Source organism: Erinaceus europaeus, chromosome 9 (assembly GCF_950295315.1).
Source record: "Erinaceus europaeus chromosome 9, mEriEur2.1, whole genome shotgun sequence".
In the NCBI taxonomy this organism is placed as follows: domain Eukaryota; kingdom Metazoa; phylum Chordata; class Mammalia; order Eulipotyphla; family Erinaceidae; genus Erinaceus; species Erinaceus europaeus.
In genome coordinates, this window is record NC_080170.1 from 38,488,737 (window position 1) to 38,507,582 (window position 18,846).

General features: G+C 44.0%; 1 protein-coding gene and 1 pseudogene across 1 annotated transcript; one reads left to right on the forward strand and one right to left on the reverse strand.

Annotated features, from left to right (window-relative positions):
• Positions 1-2,521: 2,521 nt before the first annotated feature.
• Positions 2,522-8,593, reverse strand: LOC103119321 (ADP/ATP translocase 2-like; annotated as a pseudogene).
• LOC103119322 (CD48 antigen-like) lies at positions 6,702-17,559 on the forward strand. Its single transcript, XM_007529583.3, has 4 exons — positions 6,702-7,038; positions 11,296-11,592; positions 15,955-16,209; positions 17,198-17,559. Exons 1-4 carry the CDS (start codon positions 6,948-6,950, stop codon positions 17,275-17,277), a joined length of 723 nt encoding a protein of 240 aa, XP_007529645.3. The 5' UTR covers positions 6,702-6,947; the 3' UTR covers positions 17,278-17,559.
• Positions 17,560-18,846: the final 1,287 nt, after the last annotated feature.

The following is an 18,846-nucleotide window of genomic DNA, read 5'->3' on the forward strand; positions in this document are numbered from 1 at the left end:
AATTTCTCTCTGGCCTATATAGTAAAATGGAAAAAATGGCGCCAGAAGCAATGAATTCTTAGTGCTGGCACCAAGCCCCAGCAATAACCCTGGAGGTTGAGAGAATGGAATTCCCCAAATTTGGACTAGTTCATTGAAGCAGAGAAGATCTCTTAGAAACTAGATAAGATACAGAAGGATGAATATGGGATGATCTCACTCTCAGGCAGAAGTTGAAAAACAAGATCAGAAAAACACACACACACACACACAAGTAGAACCTGAAATGGAATTGGCGTATTGCACCAAAGTAAAAGGGATGGTGATGGGTGGGTGGGTAGAATACAGGTCCAAGAAGGATGACAGAGGACCTAGTGGGGGTTGTATTGTTATATGGGAAACTGGGGAATGTTATGCATGTACAAACTACTGTATTTACTATTGAATGTAAAAAATTAATTCCCCAATAAAGAAATAAAGAAAAAACTAGAAAAGATGAAATTACACTAATGCACTAATTGTTTCAACTCCGCACCCAGTGGATACGAATGTTTACCTTGAAACTGCATAACCTGTAACCCCTGCTTCCTCAACTATATGTTAACTTGTCCACTTGGCTTCTGTAAACACTGCTTGCTTCCTCCCTGTTGTTAAAGTTCGGAGGCTCCAGCAGGCCGGGCTAGCATCGCGGCCGTAGACAGAGACAGACTCGAGGACACACGGCTGGGCTGATAAGCTGCAGATTAATCTTTATTCACGAACGGGCAAATCACGACACCATGTGCATCCCCATCATTCTCCCTCAGTGGCTGCTGCTGGGACTCTGGATGTCCTTAGCATAGGGGGCGGGGAGAAAGCAGGGCGCAAAACTAGCAAGGGCCAAGCCAATTCTCTCAGAGGTCGGGGGGGAAGGGGAGCAAACCAATATGAAACATACCAACACCTCCCTGGAAGATAAAAATAGAATGTTCCCCTTGAAACCTTTTCCCCAAAGATAAATTATCAAGGCCATGAAGACCACCCCAATCATGCAGACCCCCCTTCACTTTTCCCTTTTAAATAAGGGTGAATTTTAAGCCTTATCTCAGAGCCACAGGACCAGATTTGGTACGGGCCTGGGATCACTCAGTTGAGGTCTGTCTTTGTCTCTTGTCTTTTGGTGTTTTCTCTTTGTAAGTATGTGGACTGGCCTTATTTTCACTCAAATGTAAGAATAATTTCTTATACTTCACTTATATTCTGGAGTTGTGTCAGTTTGTGTGGGATCAGATTAGTTGGTCTCAGTTTACTTACTTTGTAATGGGTACGGTCAGAAACAAAACTTAACATTTGGCAACTACGAAGGGATCTTTAAAGCTTTCTGACCACCCATTGCAGCTGAGTTTCCTTGTTGTTTGTTATCTTAGTCATTGTTGTCCTGGTCATCCTAGTTGCTCTCCTCTTCGCTTAGGGTTTGATTTCTGTTACTTCCCCCCAGGAGACAGGCTCCTGGTCATTTTAGCTTTCCTCTTTGGAGTACCTGTTTCCTGGCCTTTTTCTGTTTTGGTCTGGACCTGACCTGATTTTTATCTGCAATGATCTTCAGCGCGCTCTTCTGACTGGCAAGTTGTGTTTTGTTGGTGAGTGTTTTGAATGATTGAATTCTTTGGTGTGTGACCCATTTTGGAGGAGTCTTATTCAGGGCCCTCTGAAACTTGGTTGGCCTTACTTGGAACACTGGACGCAAGAATTTCCATTAAGGCAGGCTGGCTGGAGATGTCCAGAAACAGTCCTTGGCCCTCTTAGGCTTCTCATGGAGAGAAGCAGAGGGAATGTGTTTCTTCCTCTTTGTTTTTCTGGGGCTAGTTAGATTGTTTCTAGGTTTGGGAATCTGTTTGAATCAAAGACAGTTAAATTTAACTGACATGGGAAATAGTCAGGCTAAGAATAAGACCAGCCTAGAAGCTACCATGTCTCACTGCACAGCATTTGAGATCAGAGGAAGAAATCTTGGTGTATGAATGTGAGATGTTTTGTCTTGAAAACTGTGAGGGAGAATGGCTCAGCTAAGGCAGTGCAGATCTGAATTTGTGTTTGACCAGATATGTTGCTAAATTGTGCCTGTACTGGTTAAAAGCTGTTCTTTTCCCTAAGCAATCAGCCCCAGATGTCTAAAAATAACCAGGTGACTATGATATGTCTTGGGAATAAAAGTTTTCTCTTCTTGTGTGTTATAGACTACATGTTTATATGTGTGCTTTAAGTTTGGTTTTATGGCCTAAGAAACATTAATTTTAAGGTTAAAAGTGTAACTTTGAAGCTACATTTTTATCAGACAAAGTTAAAAAAAAGGAGTTTCCAACACAGTTCTTATGTGGTAATATAAAGGTAAAATTAATTTTCTAAGGTAGCTGAGGATGTAAAGTAAAAGTCTAAGTATTTAACATGACAATTCTTCATCTCCAAACTGAAATGCAAATTATCTATGTATGTACCTGAAAAAGCCCCCCCCAAAATGCCCTGTGAACTGTTTTGTGGAAATTGGTCCACAGCAAATTTGGCATTTGTCTGGCACTGTAAATGTTCTGAGAAGCATTGTCACTAATATGTGTTAACTCTCTAAGTAACTGGAGTTTATTTAAAACTTAAAGTAAAATTTAGTTAAATTGAATTTAGTTTGACCATCTTGGCTTACAGGGATTGCTACATGAGGTTAAATAATATAACCTTTAAATTTATGTTCTTTAAAATTAAAACAGAGCCTCTTAAAAATAGGTATCACACACCTAGAGTGTGTCTTGATCTTGACTGTGTGACAAATGGCAGAAAGAGTATTGATATGTAAAAGTTTTCAAATACCTTCTCAGCTAAAGAGGTAGAACTGGCCTGGGTGAGTGAAAGATAACACAATGGCTATGTTAATGATTTTCATGCCTGAGGCTTTTGCTCTGGTTTTTCCTCTTCATATCTTTCTGCTTTTAAAAATTATCTGGCGAACATTGGACCAGGCCCCCTTGAAGAAAGCTTTGGATCCTTCAACATGAGCAATCTTCCTCCAGCAGTCGATTGTGCCTGTGTACATGTCAGTTCCTTTGCGCCCTGACAGCATCATCATTCTACATCGGACAGTATCAAATGGGTAGGAAGCCAGGCCGGCCAGGGCTGTGACTGACTGAGCGAGCGATCATCCAGCTGACAAACATGTGCATGTTCTTGGGGTGGGGGAGCATTCCCTGTGCCGTGTCAGAGATACCAAAGTAGGCAGCCCGGTAGATGATAATTCCCTGCACAGTCACGTTAAAGCCCTGGTACAGGCCCTTAATCCCATCCAATTTGTAGATTTTAACCAGACAGTCACCGGGCCTTTGAATTCTCGCTCAGCTCTGGCTTTGCCCACATCAGCAGCTAGACGGGTACGGGCAAAATCGAGAGGGTACACGAAGCACAGGGACGTGGCCCCAGCTGCACCACCTGATGCCAGATTGCCGGCAAAGTAGCGCCACAACTGGGTCCTCTTGTCCACCCCTCCCAGGAAGATCTGTTTGTATTTATCTTTGAAGGCAAAGTTGAGGGCCTGGGTGGGGAAGTGTCTGATGACATTGTCTAGGTTCCCATTCCAGAAGGGCAGCACACCCTGTTCCTTGGGGATAGGGACCACACAGTCCATGATGCCCTTATATTGCTTGTCAGCGGTGATGTGCTTGCTGGCATGTTGCACCTGCAGCAGCAGTTTAACCCACTCGATGGGCGCCATGGCGGTCTTGGAGATGGCAGCGGCCACCCCCCTGCCAGGAAGTCCTTGGCGAAGGACAAGGCGGAGTCTGTCATGTTGGGAAGGAGGAGGCAGCAGTGAGTGTGGTTCAGGTAGAAAAGGCAACAGCGACTCCGGGACTCTCCGGGGCATGGGGTGTGCTTTTGTGCTTGTCTTGTACGATGAAATCAAGAAATTCACTTAAGTCATTTCCTAGATTTCCCACCACCCGCTCTGTGAGCAGGCATGCTGTATTATAGAACACATCTCATCCTTTCTCAACAGACTGCTAGCTGTATTTATCATTGGCAACTCTTCACTGGTTGAAAATGGGAAGCAATAATATTTACCTGGCCAGTCTTCTTAAAGCCATGCTGATGATGATGATGATGGGACTCAGTTCTGTTTTTTTATTTTAGTCACTCCTGGTAACAAATTTGAAGAAATAAAAAGAAAATATCTATCTGAAAAAAAAATCATCTGGCTTGTTTTAGAACACTGTCAGAGATTTATTCTTGAGAAATCAAGTTGGTACATGGTGTTTCTGGTCTGATAAAAGATTTGATGTTTGGCAAATTCTGATTTAGCAAAATTACTTAGCAAAATTAGTCTAAAATTGTTATTTTAAGGTGATGTAAAAGTAAAAGATTATTTTGAACATTTAAGCTATTGGTTTATTTTAGTCTTTTTAAGTTGCCATATCAGAGTTTTAAAGTGTAAAATCTATTAGTAGAGTTTTATATCCACCTTTACTCATAGACACTCCAAGGGTGTGATAGCATTGTGATGAGTAAAGACCCTAGCAGCAAACTAAGTTTTAATATTGTACTTAAATTGTTTAAGCAGTTTTAAAATCATGCTAAAGAAATGGTAATCATTTTATCATGTCAGCATATTGGGTATTGACTTTATATAGTATACTGGTATACCTGTTTGTTACAAAGGCCTTCTAAAATTATATAAAGATATATAAGCCAATTCTAGTCATTGGCTTATCAATTTTAGTGAACTACAATTTGGTTTTTTTGTATGTCTTACTGGTCACAAATGAACGACTGCAGCTGTGACACCCTTTCAATCGCACTGCCAGTTTCTCCAAGGGGCGGCAAAATGCCCCACAAATCTCTCTAAGGTGAGCAAGGTTGTGCAGGGGCCCACAGAGAGCCCTTCAACGTTCCTAGAATGCCTCATGGAGGCTTGCTGTATATACATCCCAATTAACCTGGAAGCCCCAGAGAATAGAATGGCATTGAATTTGGCCTTTTGTTGCTCAATTCCACCTCAGATATTAGAAGAAAGTCACAGAAGATAGAAAGATTTATAGGAAAGATGGCCAGTAAATTGGTAGAAATGGCTCAGAGGGGTTTTAAGAATTTGGCAAATGTTTTGACATTGGACTTTGAGAAGAAAGAAAAAGAAAGTTGGGGGGGAGTCGGATGTAGCGCAGCGGGTTAAGCACAGGTGGCGCAAAGCCCAAGGACCGGCATAAGGACCCCGGTTCGAACCCGGCTCCCCACCTGCAGGGGAGTCGCTTCACAGGCGGTGAAGTAGGTCTGCGGGTGTCTATCTTTCTCTCCTCCTCTCTGTCTTCACCTCCTCTCTCCATTTCTCTCTGTCCTATCCAACAATGACGACAACAACAATAATAACTACAACAATAAAACAACAAGGACAACAAAAGGGAATAAAAAAATAAAATAAAATATAAAAAAAAGAAAGTTGGGGCAGTGCCCAGAGGGAAAAGAAAAGTCAGAAAGATTAGGCTAAGGGTAGGGGAAGATCAGTGATTTTACTGCAAAGAGAAAGGACACTGGAAGAAAGACTGTTTTATCCACAAGCCATTTAGACTGCTTGTGGATGAACTTAAAGGCATAAACTGGGGAATGTTGACCCAAAAACTTGGGCCATGGCACAGACTCATCACCTATTTCTCAAATATGAGACCCAGTGGCTGCTGGATGGCCAAAAATGCCTAAGGACAATAGCACCTGTGGCACAGCTGGTAAGGAAAGCAGACAAGCCATCACTGGGGCAAGTCGAATGCCCACCTAAGCCACTACCAGTCTGTTCCTTGACCAGCCATAAGTGAAGTTCAGCAACACCACCAGCCTGAACCCTGCCACCCTGATGTCACTTATATACTAGAGTCATGTCAGTTTGTGTGGCTTCTAATTAGTTGGCCTGAGTTTGTCTTACTTTGTAATGGATGCAGTCAGAAACAAAACTTACCAGAGGCAAAAAAAAAAAAAGGCATGAGTTTGAAATGTCTGGAATTATGTACAATTGTAGCCCTCTTACCCTATGGTCTTCTCGATGTTTCCATTTTATAAATTAAAAAAATATTGAATAAAAATATTATTAACAATAATAAGGCAAACTGTCTCCAAAACTTGATGGGTGTAGGGTGTGGGACAACACATTAGGTGTGGCACTCCCAGTAATCTTACAGTACTATGAAGCATTATTATATGTAGACTACATTTTTATTTTTGTTTTCTTTTAGTGTGGTTTTTGTTTGATTTTTAAAGAAATCATGGGGTTTTGGGTACAGGCGGTGGCACATCCAGCTAAATGTACATAGTACTAAGCTTAAGGGTGGGATTGGAGCCTCCCAGCTCCCCACTTGCAGAGGGGACGTTTCATAAGCAGTGTAGCAGGTCGGCTCATGTCTTTCTCTAACCTTTCAATCTCTCTCTGGCCTATCCAATAAAATCGAAAATATGGCCGCCAGGAGCAATGAATTCTTAGTGTAGGCCCCAAGCCCCAGCGATAACCCTGGAGGCAAAAAAAAAGTCATGGGTTTGAAATGTTTTCAATTACAAACTTATGGAACTCAAGTCTTTGGGATAAGGTCATATCTTTCTAGCACCCCTCTCTTCACCCAAACTTCCTCTTTTGTGACATCATTGGCGACACCCAGGAAACCAGAGGGGGAGGGTTTGGCTTAAGGGGAAGCACATTCATCTTTTCGAAACATTTCTACGCCTTTAAGGATACCAGCAGGAGTTACAGATTCTCGGAATTCTGCACCAGTGCACACTAAGCGAGCACGCTACTGTTGGTGCTTTTTCTGACCAATGCTGTGACCTTCTTCCTCTTTGGGGTTTGTGTGCCTGCCCAGGAGTCAATGGAAGAAAGAGAAAGAGAGAGCATGGGACTGTGAGTGTCAGTGCCGGAAAGTGTATGTCCCTTTCGAACCTGCTCTCAGACCCTGGCGTCCTGGTGTCCACGAAATAGAATGTGCCAGCGAGGACAAGGACGTCTTGGGACACTGGGCTTTCTGCAGCTGATGCTGCTGCCTGCTTTCTTCCTGGTGGCCAGAGCTCAAGGTATTATGAGATGTGCCACAAAGAGGTGGGACAGATGCCAAAGAGGGTGTGGGGGGTGCTCAGCCGGGGGGGGGGGGGGGGGGGGGGGTGAAGTTTGGAGGAGGAGAGCAGGCATTCTGGGTAGCTGGGCTCTTTGTTGGGAGAATTTGGCCTGTTAAACTAAACCCCTCAAAGTGGGGAGATTTTTGCTGCTACCTGGCAAAGCCACTCACTTCCTTCCACCCTACCCCTCCCTTCGTGCTCTATGATGTTGCTGTATTTGAACTGCAGTTTGGGAGGCTCCCGAAGAGAATCTGGAAGGGTTGCTTCATCTGGAACCAATATCCAGAGATAAATGAGAACAAAGGTTAGAGCCCAGATCAGAGGGGTCTCCTCAACACTAGGGGTTAGGAGTTCCTTTTCTTCTGCCCTTGACCCGTTTTCTCCCCACCCCTGTGCTCAGGCAGTGAGCCACTTTTTTTTTTTTTTTTTTTTTTTTGTGGTCCATCAGTACAGCTCTCTCTAAGTCTTTGTCTCTATAGCTGATAATGTACTCAGTTCAGGGCCTACTCAGCGCCCCATACTCCCCACCACACACACACACACACACACACACACACACACACACAAACTACCTGCACACAAGAGCTCATGTGTGTTGGAAGGGCTTGGGGCTCACCCCTAGGAGAATAGGAGCAAAATGTGCAAATGGAGGAAAAGCAGGGACAGCAGAGTTAGGACTCATTTAGAGATCAAGAGAAATAAAGTCAACCTTTCTCTATTACTGCCATTTTTTTCTTATTATAGCAGTATAATTGCTTTTTATAATTCCATCTTAATTGCATTTTCTTCTCTGTTTCTCTCCATCTTGTCTATTCTCCATGCTGTGATCACTCTGCATTTTCTTTTTACCGTTTTTTTAAATTTATATATAAAATAAAAACTATCAAGAAGACCATAAGATAAGAGGGGCACAATTCTACACAATTCCCACCACCAGAATTCTATATTACAAACCCTCCTGAAAGCTGTCCTATTCTTTACCCCTCTGGGAGCATGGATCCAAGATCATTATGTGTTGCAGAAGGTGGAAGGTCTGGCTACTGTAAATTGCTTCTCCACTGGACATGGGCATTAGCAGGTTGATCCATACTCCCACCCTGTCCCTATCTTTCCCTAGTGGGGCAGGGCTCTGAAGAGGTGGGGAATATGGACCCAGATCAAATCGATAGGGTTTTCAGTTAATGATATTTATATACTTTTCCCATATTTGGGACCTACTGTCTTCCTTGACCCAGCTTTCTAGTCCTATTTCCAACTCTGATACCATCTCCCCAGACAATACCTTCAGTCTGGATTTTCTAAAGATGGTTCTCAGTCTTCTGTTACAAGCTCCTCAGTAGCCACAATGTTGAGTGTGAGACCATGGCTGCAGAAACTGTGGGGAGAACCCACTTCCTCTCCTCCCTTGTCTGTGTTCTAATCAACCAAACTACTTACTTCCTTAAGTCATTCTTGCTCTGTTCTCTCTGAGTCCTAGAGACTTTGCTCTTCCTCCCTCTAGCTTGGCCATGACTCAGACCTGGCCCATTCGCATCTCTCACATTCAAATTTCTCTCCTTTTTTATTGGGGTGGGGGTAGTTTGTACCTGTATGACATTTATCATTTTCTACATAACAATTCAACCCCCACTAGGTCCTCTGACATGTTCCAGGACCAGAACCCTCCCCACTACCACCCTAGATTCCTTTACTTTGGTGCAATGCACCAATTCCAGTACAAGTTCTGCTCTGTGTTTTCTTATTTTTCAACATTGTCTTTTTTATTACTATTATTTTGCTGGACTACCGTGGGGGGTGCCTCTTTCTGGGTGCATACTCTCTGGGTTGGAGAGAACTCGACCAGAGCCAGCCTGGGCTGCTACTCAGCGACGTGGGAGAGAGATGACTCATGAACCAAGCTCGTGGTGGGACAATGCAATATCCCTATATTGATTAGAGAGCCACGGCTTTTAAAAGAGAGACCTGGAAGTGGCAAGTCAGAAACAGAAATGACTAGAAAAGGATTGGAGAAAGGCTGGAATGGTAGGAACTTCCTTAGCAACTGTTGCAAGGGTTTTAACTGATAGGATTAATACTACCCTGGAGGCAGGAAGGGTAGAAAGAAGATAGATCAAAGGAATGGAATGGGTGGGGATCTTTCAGGCAAAGCAATGATTATGTAGATAGGCCATAGTATCAGGAATGCAGGGTGGAGCAGGGGGAGCTGGCTTAATGCTTTATATGGCTCCTCACTTTTCCTGACAAAAACTAGAACTCTTTTAAACTCCCTTGGCCCTTGGGCCATAATGTAGTCAATTGATGGCAGAAAATTGTTATAACTATTCTATCCAGTATCCTGGTCTAGAGCATATCCTTGATTCTGTTAGTCCTGAGATAAACAAAAGGAAATTTGAGAAATTGGAAACAATATATGTTTAAATTTTTTATTTATAAAAAGGAAACATTGACAAAACCATAGGATAAGAGGGGTACAGCTTCACACAGTTCCCACCACCAGACCTCCATATCCCACCCTCTCCACTGATAACTTTCCTTTTCTTTAACTATCTGGGAGTATGGACCCAAGATCATTGTGGGATGTAGAAGGTTGAAGGTCTGGCTTCTGTAATTGCTTCCCTGTTGAACATGGGTGTTGACAGGTCTCCTTTTCCCAGCCATGACATCATCTCCCCAGACAATAATTAGGATCCACTTGCATATCAGATTTCAGGCTCAGGCAAAAAAAAAAAAAAAAAAAAAAACTAGTATAGCTATAGGCCCTTTGAAATATAACTAAAATATGCCTACTAGCTATCTACAAAATGGAGGACTTTCCCCCCCCCCCCCCCCCAGCACTTCATCTGCACTATTCCAGCCTTTAGGTCCATGACTGTTCAACAATTTGTTTGCCTTTGTATATTAACTCTCTTTTCAGCCACTGGGTTCCAGATGCTAGCAGGATGCGACCAGACTTCCCTGGACAGACAACCCCACCAATGTGCCTTGCAGCTCCACTTCCCCAGAGCCCTTCCCCACTAGGGAAGGAGACAGGCTGGGAGTAATGGAAAAATATTATTATAAAACAAGTTCTGAGAGACATTAAACATGAAATGGTGATTTTAAGTTGCTAACTACTGAACACTGTCAAGCATAGGCTCATTTCCCTGCTTCATTGATACTAAATTCTGCATGGAAGATTAGTTGTGTGTGTGTGTGTGTGTGTGTGTGTGTGTGTGTTTTAGTCAATGAAGTCTTTAGTTGTCTGAGGTAGAGTAAACCTTTCTCATGTACTCTAACAGATTTTCCAGGTTAAAGAACAATTTGTTTCAGTTTCACATGCAAACAGATTTCTGTATCTATTAAGTTTAGCTACTCTCTAACCACTTTATAATTGTTACTATAGTTATATAGCTTAATTAAATTATTAAATGATTGTAATTATAAATAAGTCTGACTTATTGGGAATGAGCCACATTGACAACTTTGGAAAGTATGAAAGCTTAGTCTCTAAAAAATTCATGGCAAGGTAGGTAAGTAGAGAAAATTATAAACAAAATGGTAAAATCAGCAATGAAATGTTTTTACAGCAAACATAAATAAATAAAACTTGAAAGGAAAAAAACTAGTACTCTGTTTTTATGAATGTTACCTTTGTGCTTCTAGACTACTTCATGGCTAAAGAAGTCTGTCTCTGTTAGCTTTGAACTGAATATTCCAGCTATATAAATAACATCCACAGGGTAGGAGTAAATAGCATCATGGTTATGCAAAGAGACTCTCATGCTTGAGGCTCTGAAGTCTCAGGTTCAATCCCCCACACCACTATAAGCCAGAACTGATCAGTGCTCTGATAAAATTAATAAATAGCATTCACTGCTAGATATCAAGTGGAAGGGACATGTAACTTGTCACCATTTATTTAAATCTGTTCTTTGAGCCTAAGAGCAAGCTCCAGGGCCAGATTCAGACTCCTTTGGGGGTCCTTTCTCTTGCATGATCGTTTGTCTTGTTTGGGGTCAAATTGGGTAGTTTTTAGGCCTCATCCAAGGACCCTATGGCCAATTCTCAACTTCCAATGTTTGCTGGCCTTCTGCTAGGTGGTCAGACCCTCTAGAACAGTTCATACATGTTCCCTGGACAAAAATACCTTCCTCCTTCCCTCTCACCTCCCCCTGGCCAAAGCCTGACCTCAGGGACTGCTGGTGACACTAAACTTCCTGTGATGCTTATTGGCAGATGACTTCATACCTCTGGTGACCAGTGTCTCTGGCAGCAATGTTAGTCTTCATATCACTGGCCTGCCCTCCTACACATCGCTCACATGGATGTTCTCTGAAGAGCAGAAGATCTTGAATCTTTATAATGGAGGTCTGTTTTACTATGAGACTAAATTTTCTGGCAGAGTGAAGCTTGGTGTTGATGCCACACTGTATATCTATAATGTCCAGAAAGAGGACAGCAGTGTCTACATCCTGAGGTTGACAAAGCCAAGTTCAGAAGAAGTGGAGAAGAAGATAGAGTTACAGGTGTTTGGTGAGTGGGGGACCTGCTCAATGCATGGATGCTTGGGAACCGTTGGGACACTCTAGGAAGAGGAGATAAGACATTCCGTACAGACTAAACAGATTGTCCTAGACCCAGTTCCCCTCAGGAAGGAGGCTGCAACAGCAGACTCAAAGTAGGTAACTCTGGGACATTTCCAGTCTTTACCAAGGTTAGTGAGTCTGAAGTTTAAAGGGAAGGGAAGCAATAGAGATGGCTCCTTTTTTATTGTCTCCATTCTCCCCTGTGTCCAGCCCAAGTCATCTTCAGCTCATCTTAATGATATATCTGAACAAAGTCCTCATAAATATTCATTACAGATGAATAGATGATTGATAGAGAGTTGGATGATGGACATAGGTAAAAGAGTAACAGATAACAATTAGTAGATATGTGGCATATTGCACCAAAGTAAAAGACTCTGGGGTGCGTGTGGGGGGAGGATACAGATCCAAGAAGGATGACAGAGGACCTAGTGGGGGTTGTACTGTTATATGGAAAAATGGGAAATGTTACGCATGTACAAACTATTGTATATACTGTTGAATGTAAAGCATTCATTCCCCAATAAAGAAATTTAAAAAAAGAAATTACTAGATATAGATTAAGATATACAAGTAGTGAGGTAGATAAAGGTCTATTAGGAGGCATGAGTTGGTGCCAGAAAGTGAATTTATTTACCATTGCTAGCAGAACTTGGAAGATGGCAGGCACGTTCATGTCTCAGATTACGATTCCCTTAAGGCTGGAGTTCAGGGCTTAAAAAGGGTAATGGGCTAGTGGGGGAAAAATGTTCAGTCATACAGACATCTGGCTGATGCAAAAGGTTCTGTTATGAGGCTGCCCATCTTTTTAGAGGGTCCTGCCCTGAGGATTGAATCACTGAACCTGTTTATTGATCTGTGACATAAACTTAATAAGCAACACCTTCCCCCTGAGGTCTATATCTCAGGTTTATCATCACACGTCTATGTGACAGGTATAGAGAACAAGACAGAGTCTCTAGTGCTTGCAGATGGAATAAGGATCCAGAGAACATTCCTGATTTCAAAATCCTGGCCAGTCAGTCACTTACAGGCTGTGTGTTCTTGAAGAAAGAACTTACCATCTCTTTAGATAAAGTCCTTTTGAAGGAAAGGAACAGAAATCAATTCAATGTACTTTTCACAAGAAAGCAGGATTTATTTGTGGAAGCTAATACCATTTAAAGGAATTCAAGGAATTAGAAGAATCAGGAAGGGGCTGATGGAAGGAGGGGGGACTACCAGGACCAGCCCAGAGTCCTTGGTCACAGAACATGTGGGTCATGCCACTTTCATGGCATATCTTGGAAATTGGGACTTTAAGAGTCTTGGTTTAAGTTCTCAAGAGAGAGGGACTGGTTAATCTAACTTGGTTCAGGTGGATGGACCTAATCTAAACATTTAATACTTCATTTATTTATTTATTTTGCCACCAGAGTTGTTACTGGAGCCGGTGTCAGCACTACAAATCTGCTTCTGGCAGCCATTTTTTCCATTTGTTCTTTCTTTCTATTTTATTATTTTATTTTTTAATTATATTTATTTATTCCCTTTTGTTGCCCTTGTTTTTTTATTGTTGTAGTTATTGTTGTTGTCATTGTTGGATAGGACAGAGAGAAATGGAGAGATGAGGGGAAGACAGAGGGAGAGAGAAAGAGAGATACCTGCAGACCTGCTTCACCACCTGTGGAGTAACTGCCCTGCTGTTGGAGAGCCAGGGGCTCGAACTGAGATCCTTAAGCCGACCCTTACTTTTTGTGCCACCTGCTGCGCTTAACCCACTACGCTACTGCCTGACTGACTCCCCTTTCTATTTTATTTGACAAGACAGAGAGAAATTGAGGAGAGAGAGAGAGAGAGAGAGAGAGTGAGTGAGAGAGAGAGAGAGACCTGCAGACCTGCTTCACCACTTGTCAAACATCCCCCCTGAAGGTGGGGGGCGGTCTCAGACCCAGATCCTTGTGCATGATGATATGTACACTTAATCGGCTGTGCCACCTCCTGGCCCCCATTTACTGATTTATTTATTGGATAAAAACAGAGAAATTGAGAGGGAAGGAGAGGGAGAAAGAAAGAAATGCATGCAGCACTGCTCATACAGTGAAGCTTCCCCTCAGCAGGTGAGGACTGAGGGCTTTAACCTGGGTCCTTGTGCATTGTAATATGTGTGTTCTTCCACGTGTATCACCTCCTGGCATCACTGATTTAAATATTCAAAACCCCAGGAATCAGTTAGAAAACAGAAGTGTGATTACTGGGGAGGCAGTCTTGGAGGTAGGGGTGAGGAGTTAAGGGCATGGTGTATGGGGTGGGCAAGGCACACCAGGAAGAAGATGTGCTAACCAGAGGATTTGCTACTCTGAGCCCAGTTCCCAGTATGTCATGAGGATGTTTCCATCTCCCTTTCATGATAGTGAGATGGTCAAAATTGGCCATGACAGTGAAGACACTTGTAATGCTAAACTTGTGCAGCCAAAGTACTTATACTCAGATTCCTCCAGCCAGACTCATTGTCACTCACTTCCTTGATCCCATGTGGGAACCCAGGCAGTCCTGAGAGCAGGCAGAAGTCCAGGTCTCTTACAATGGTTAAACAAAATGGTGTTCAGAATTGCAAAACCCAACGAACACCCACATTTGAATTCTATACCCATATCTGTGGCAAAACTCCCTCCATAATCAACTAACTTCAAACACTAATGCGTTTACAACCAGCTTGCAATTTTTTAAAAAAAAACAAAACACTCTAGCTTTAAGCTTCTCAGGATGCGATGGGTATAACCTCCATTGGTTCTCTGGGGAATCATGCAGTCAGACTGCCCCCTGCTAGCTCAGCCACCCTCCCCAAAATGCCATAGAGTGAACCAAGCATTAAATATAAGTTTGGATCCCAGGAGAGAAACAATACACAAGGGGGCTCAATCAAAGCATACAGGGAGTATCCAGCAGTCTGAGACAGATACACAGGAATTGGGAGGCCAGCCTGGCAAAGCTTCAGCACCTCCCCCGCCATGCATAAAGCTCCATTGTGAGCTCTGGCCCAGTCAGTTCTCTGCTACATTGGAGTCCCATGACATCTAAAGAGACTGGTTCTGCTGGTGTTTTGCCCATGGCCAGAATGGAAAGAAAGAAAAAAAAAAAAAAAAACAGAGGATTTCTGATCCAGTGGACCAAGTCAAGACTGAAACAGATGCTGCAATCACCTCTTCTTATCCTGCCCCCCAGCAGGACCAATGTAGCAGAGATGATGAGGCCTCTATGACAAGCATCCTACACTTAGACTCTGCAAAAACCACCCATAATGGATGATGCCTTGTTATCTTGCCAACATGTGCTATGAGGCAAAGTCATTATACAAGAGACAAGGAAATTTGAGAGGCTAATTATTTTGTATAATGTCATGCTAGCAGAGTCAATTTCAGGATCCAGGCTGGTTTCATTCTACTCTGGTGTTTTCTCCTCCTCTTCCTCCTCCTCCTCCTCCTCCTCCTTTTTGCCACCAGGGTTATCACTACTGCTTGGTGCCTACAAATCTACTACTCCTGGAAGCCGTCTTTTTTTCTACTATTGTTGTTGTTGTTGGATAGCACAAAGAGAAATTAAGAATGGAGGTGAATACAGAGGAGGGAGCAAAAGATAGACCTACCTGCAAACCTGCTTCACCACTTGTGAAATGACGCCTTGCAGGTGGGAAGCTGGGGGCTCAAACCGGGATTCTTGGTCTGGTCCTTGTGCTTTACACTGTGTGCACTTAACCTGGTGTGCTACCAGCTGGCCCCCATGTTTTAGCCTTTTTACCTCATAACTGCTCCATCCATCCATTCATCTGTTTATCTATCTATCTATCATCTAGCCACCAACCATCTAGCCTTCTATCTATCCACAGCCATCCATAATGTGTAAAAGTTATACAACTGGCTCTTCTCAATAGCCCTGTCAGCACTCAAAAAATGTTTTGCCATATGGAGGTGGTACCTCTGGCCCCAAGAGGGAGCCCAAAAAAGTCTTGAAGGACACAAGGCCAAGGTACTAGCTGTGAAACATTGCTGGAGGAGTCCTGGACAGTTAAGACTAAAGGGTTGTGTGCCTTGTCTAGCTCCAACTCTCCTCTGCCACAGAAGCATCACCCCATCTTTGTTCTGGCTTATGGCACCACTTCCTGGACCAAACTCTTTCACTTAACCCGAGAAGTCACAGCCACTCACTGGTGCTGTAGGGCTCTTATCTGCCTCATCTACACTTAGGGGGTCCTCTCACAGTTCCCTCTAAAGGTCGCTGGTTGCCTCCATTGCCTCCATTGTCTCATATGCTATGTCTTTTCCTTCTCTAGATCCTGTGCATGAGCCCACCATAAAAATCAAGTCTTCCCAACTAAGGAGCTTCTGCTTTCTGAAGTTGTCATGTGTAGTCCCTGACGCCAATGTGAAATACAACTGGTTTGGAGACTTAGATAGAGAAGACCCCAGGACAGATGTGCTGGAAGTCACTCTCGAACAGAATATGTCTGGGTCCTACACCTGCCAAGTCAGCAACCCTGTGAGCAAGCAGAACAAAACCATCAAGTACAACCCTCCCTGCAAGTCTGGTGAGAAGTTTCCCCAGCCACTGAGGTGGACACAGGGGGTTGGCTTCTTCATGAATGAAGAAGGGGTCTTACTCCAGGTGCTAGGCTCCTGGAATATTCCTGTGAGATGTGGGAGACCCAAGTTGTTGTTGTTGTTCTTCTCCTCCTCCTCTTTCTCCTCCTCCTCCTCTTCTTCTTCTTCCTTTTTAATGAGAGAGAAGTACAGAGAGAAAGACATACAATAGATAGACCAGAGCATTGCTCATCTCTGGCCTATGGGGCTGTCAGAGATTGAATGTGGGACCCCAGAGCCTCAGGCATGAAAGTATTTTGCATAGCCATTATGCTTCCTCCCCTACCCTAGAGAGGCAGGGTCTATTTTTTTAAATTTTTCATATTTATTGATTCCCTTTTGTTGCCTTTGTTTTATTGTTAGAGTTATTATTGTTGTTATTGATATTGTCATTGTTGGATAGGACAGAGAAATGGAGAGAGGAGGGGAAGACAGAGAGGGAGAGAGAAAGATAGACACCTGTAGACCTGCTTCACTACCTATGAAGTGACATCCCTGCAGATGGGGAGCCAGGGGCTTGAACCAGGGCCCTTACTCTAGTCCTTGCACTTTGCACCACATGCACTTAACCCTCTGCACTACCACCCGACTCCTGCAGGGCCTATTCTACCTAAGCCTCTGCAACCCCCTCTCACAGGTTTCTTGGCTTCCTTGCAAGGCAGCTAACCCCTGAACCCCCCTCTTTGTTCCACCCCCTCTATCTATGCCTTTCTTGAAACCCAAGACGACCTTAAATGTTAAGTGTAGAAGAACTCAAGCAGGAGGGTATCTCTAGCTCAGATAGCAAGGAATGTTCTGGAAGTTAAACTGACTCCATTATTGAATGGAGACTCTGTACTTGGCATCTGAAGAGGGGGACTCCTACTCTCCCAGGTCAGCATCACCCCCCGCACATACTCACAACACCCTCTGTGTTTGGATTTCTTCTTTTCTCAGGTGAATCCTCAAGGACAACCTGGGTATCTCCTTCGCAGGCTGTCCTATGGCTCACACTGCTCATTGTCCTGCTGGCTTGAGACCTGGGCCCAAGTAACATCAGGAAATATGGAGGGCCCCCAAGTGATCTCAGAGACATCCGAGTGACATGAGAAGACAGAGAAGCCACAAAAGGCCCTGGCTTTACAGGGTGGGAGTGTGTCATTGAAGTGATGACTGAGAATTTCAACTGAACTCTTTGGCCCATGAAAGGTTTTACTGTATATCTCTGCAGGGATTGCCTGTGGAAGGAGGATCCACACCAAAAGTGTTGTTTCTGGTACTAATAAACACTGGGTGCTGTCCAGGAGGTGCTCCCACAGTAGCTGGGCTCTGTGGGCAGATTATTCCCTCCATCTGTGCTGGGAAATTGTGCAGATGCATTCACATCTGCCATGTTTTCCCCTCAGGCTACTAGTTCCCGTGAGAGTTGGGACATTCTGGGAGTGCCTGTTCCACCATGTTATGCCCTCAGGACATTGTCTATATCCCCGCAATATCTGGAGTGCTTTGGTCACTCCTCCCACCTCCCATTCTCACGAGTTATATAGTTATATATAGTTATATATATAGTTATATAGTTATCATCCTATCCTGGAGTGCTATGGTTACTCCTCCCCCTTCCCATTCTAGTGAAAGCTACTCCTATAAAAACCCTTCGTTTTCCGCACCTCGTTCTCTTGCCAGCGCGTCACTCAGGTGTTCAGACATAGGAAAGGTTACTGCGTGAGGCAGCCATTTTCGCTACCTCCACGCGGCCCAACCTAGCTCTCTAGCACCCAACTCTGAGGTGCCAGCGCAAATAAAGATTTGTGTTTCCTCTTCGCTCCGGACCCCCTCTCTCTCATCTCTGCAGCCCACACTCAACAACATCTGGCACTCAACGTGTCCCCGTACTCATGCCCAGCCTGAGGTCCAGAAAAGCCGCCCAGACACAGGTAAGTGGCATCTGCCCACCTCTGTGGCCCCGCGTTTCCCTCCACCATGGGAATTTTTTCGTTTTATGAGGAGGTGTCCCAGTTATTATCTCCTTCTGCCCTGGGACAGATTCACGCTCTCATAGACGGTTTAATTTTCGCTACCCCTTGGATTTTTATAACTGTGGTCACCACTTACAAGATATGTACAACATGGTCTGCCATGAGGATAAGTGACCTTGAGGCTGAGACACGAGAGTTAAAGCACATGTGCTTAAGACTCAGACGCCCTCAGTGATCAGCAGATAGACCCAGATCTTCTGTACCCACAGACATGTACATGTGTTCGGAAGCTCCTCCTCTGACCCCGCCCCCTGCAGCCCAGGGTTCAGCTTCTCCTGAGATACAAGAGTTAAGAGATATGTTACAACCTAAATGCCCTAAGTGATTTGCAGTCAGCACCCAAACTTCTGTCCCTGCAGACACATGTTCAGTTCCTTCTGCGGCTTCCATGACCCCTTCACCCGCTATCCCTGCAGACACGTGTTTGGCTCCTTCTGCAGACACGTGTTCAGTTCCTTCTGTGGCAGACACGTGTTCATTTCTTTCTGCTTCTCTGGCCCCACCCCCTGCTTCCCCTGAGGCTTCCGGTTCTCTAGCCCCTCCTCCTTCCGCCCCGGTTTTGGCTTCCCC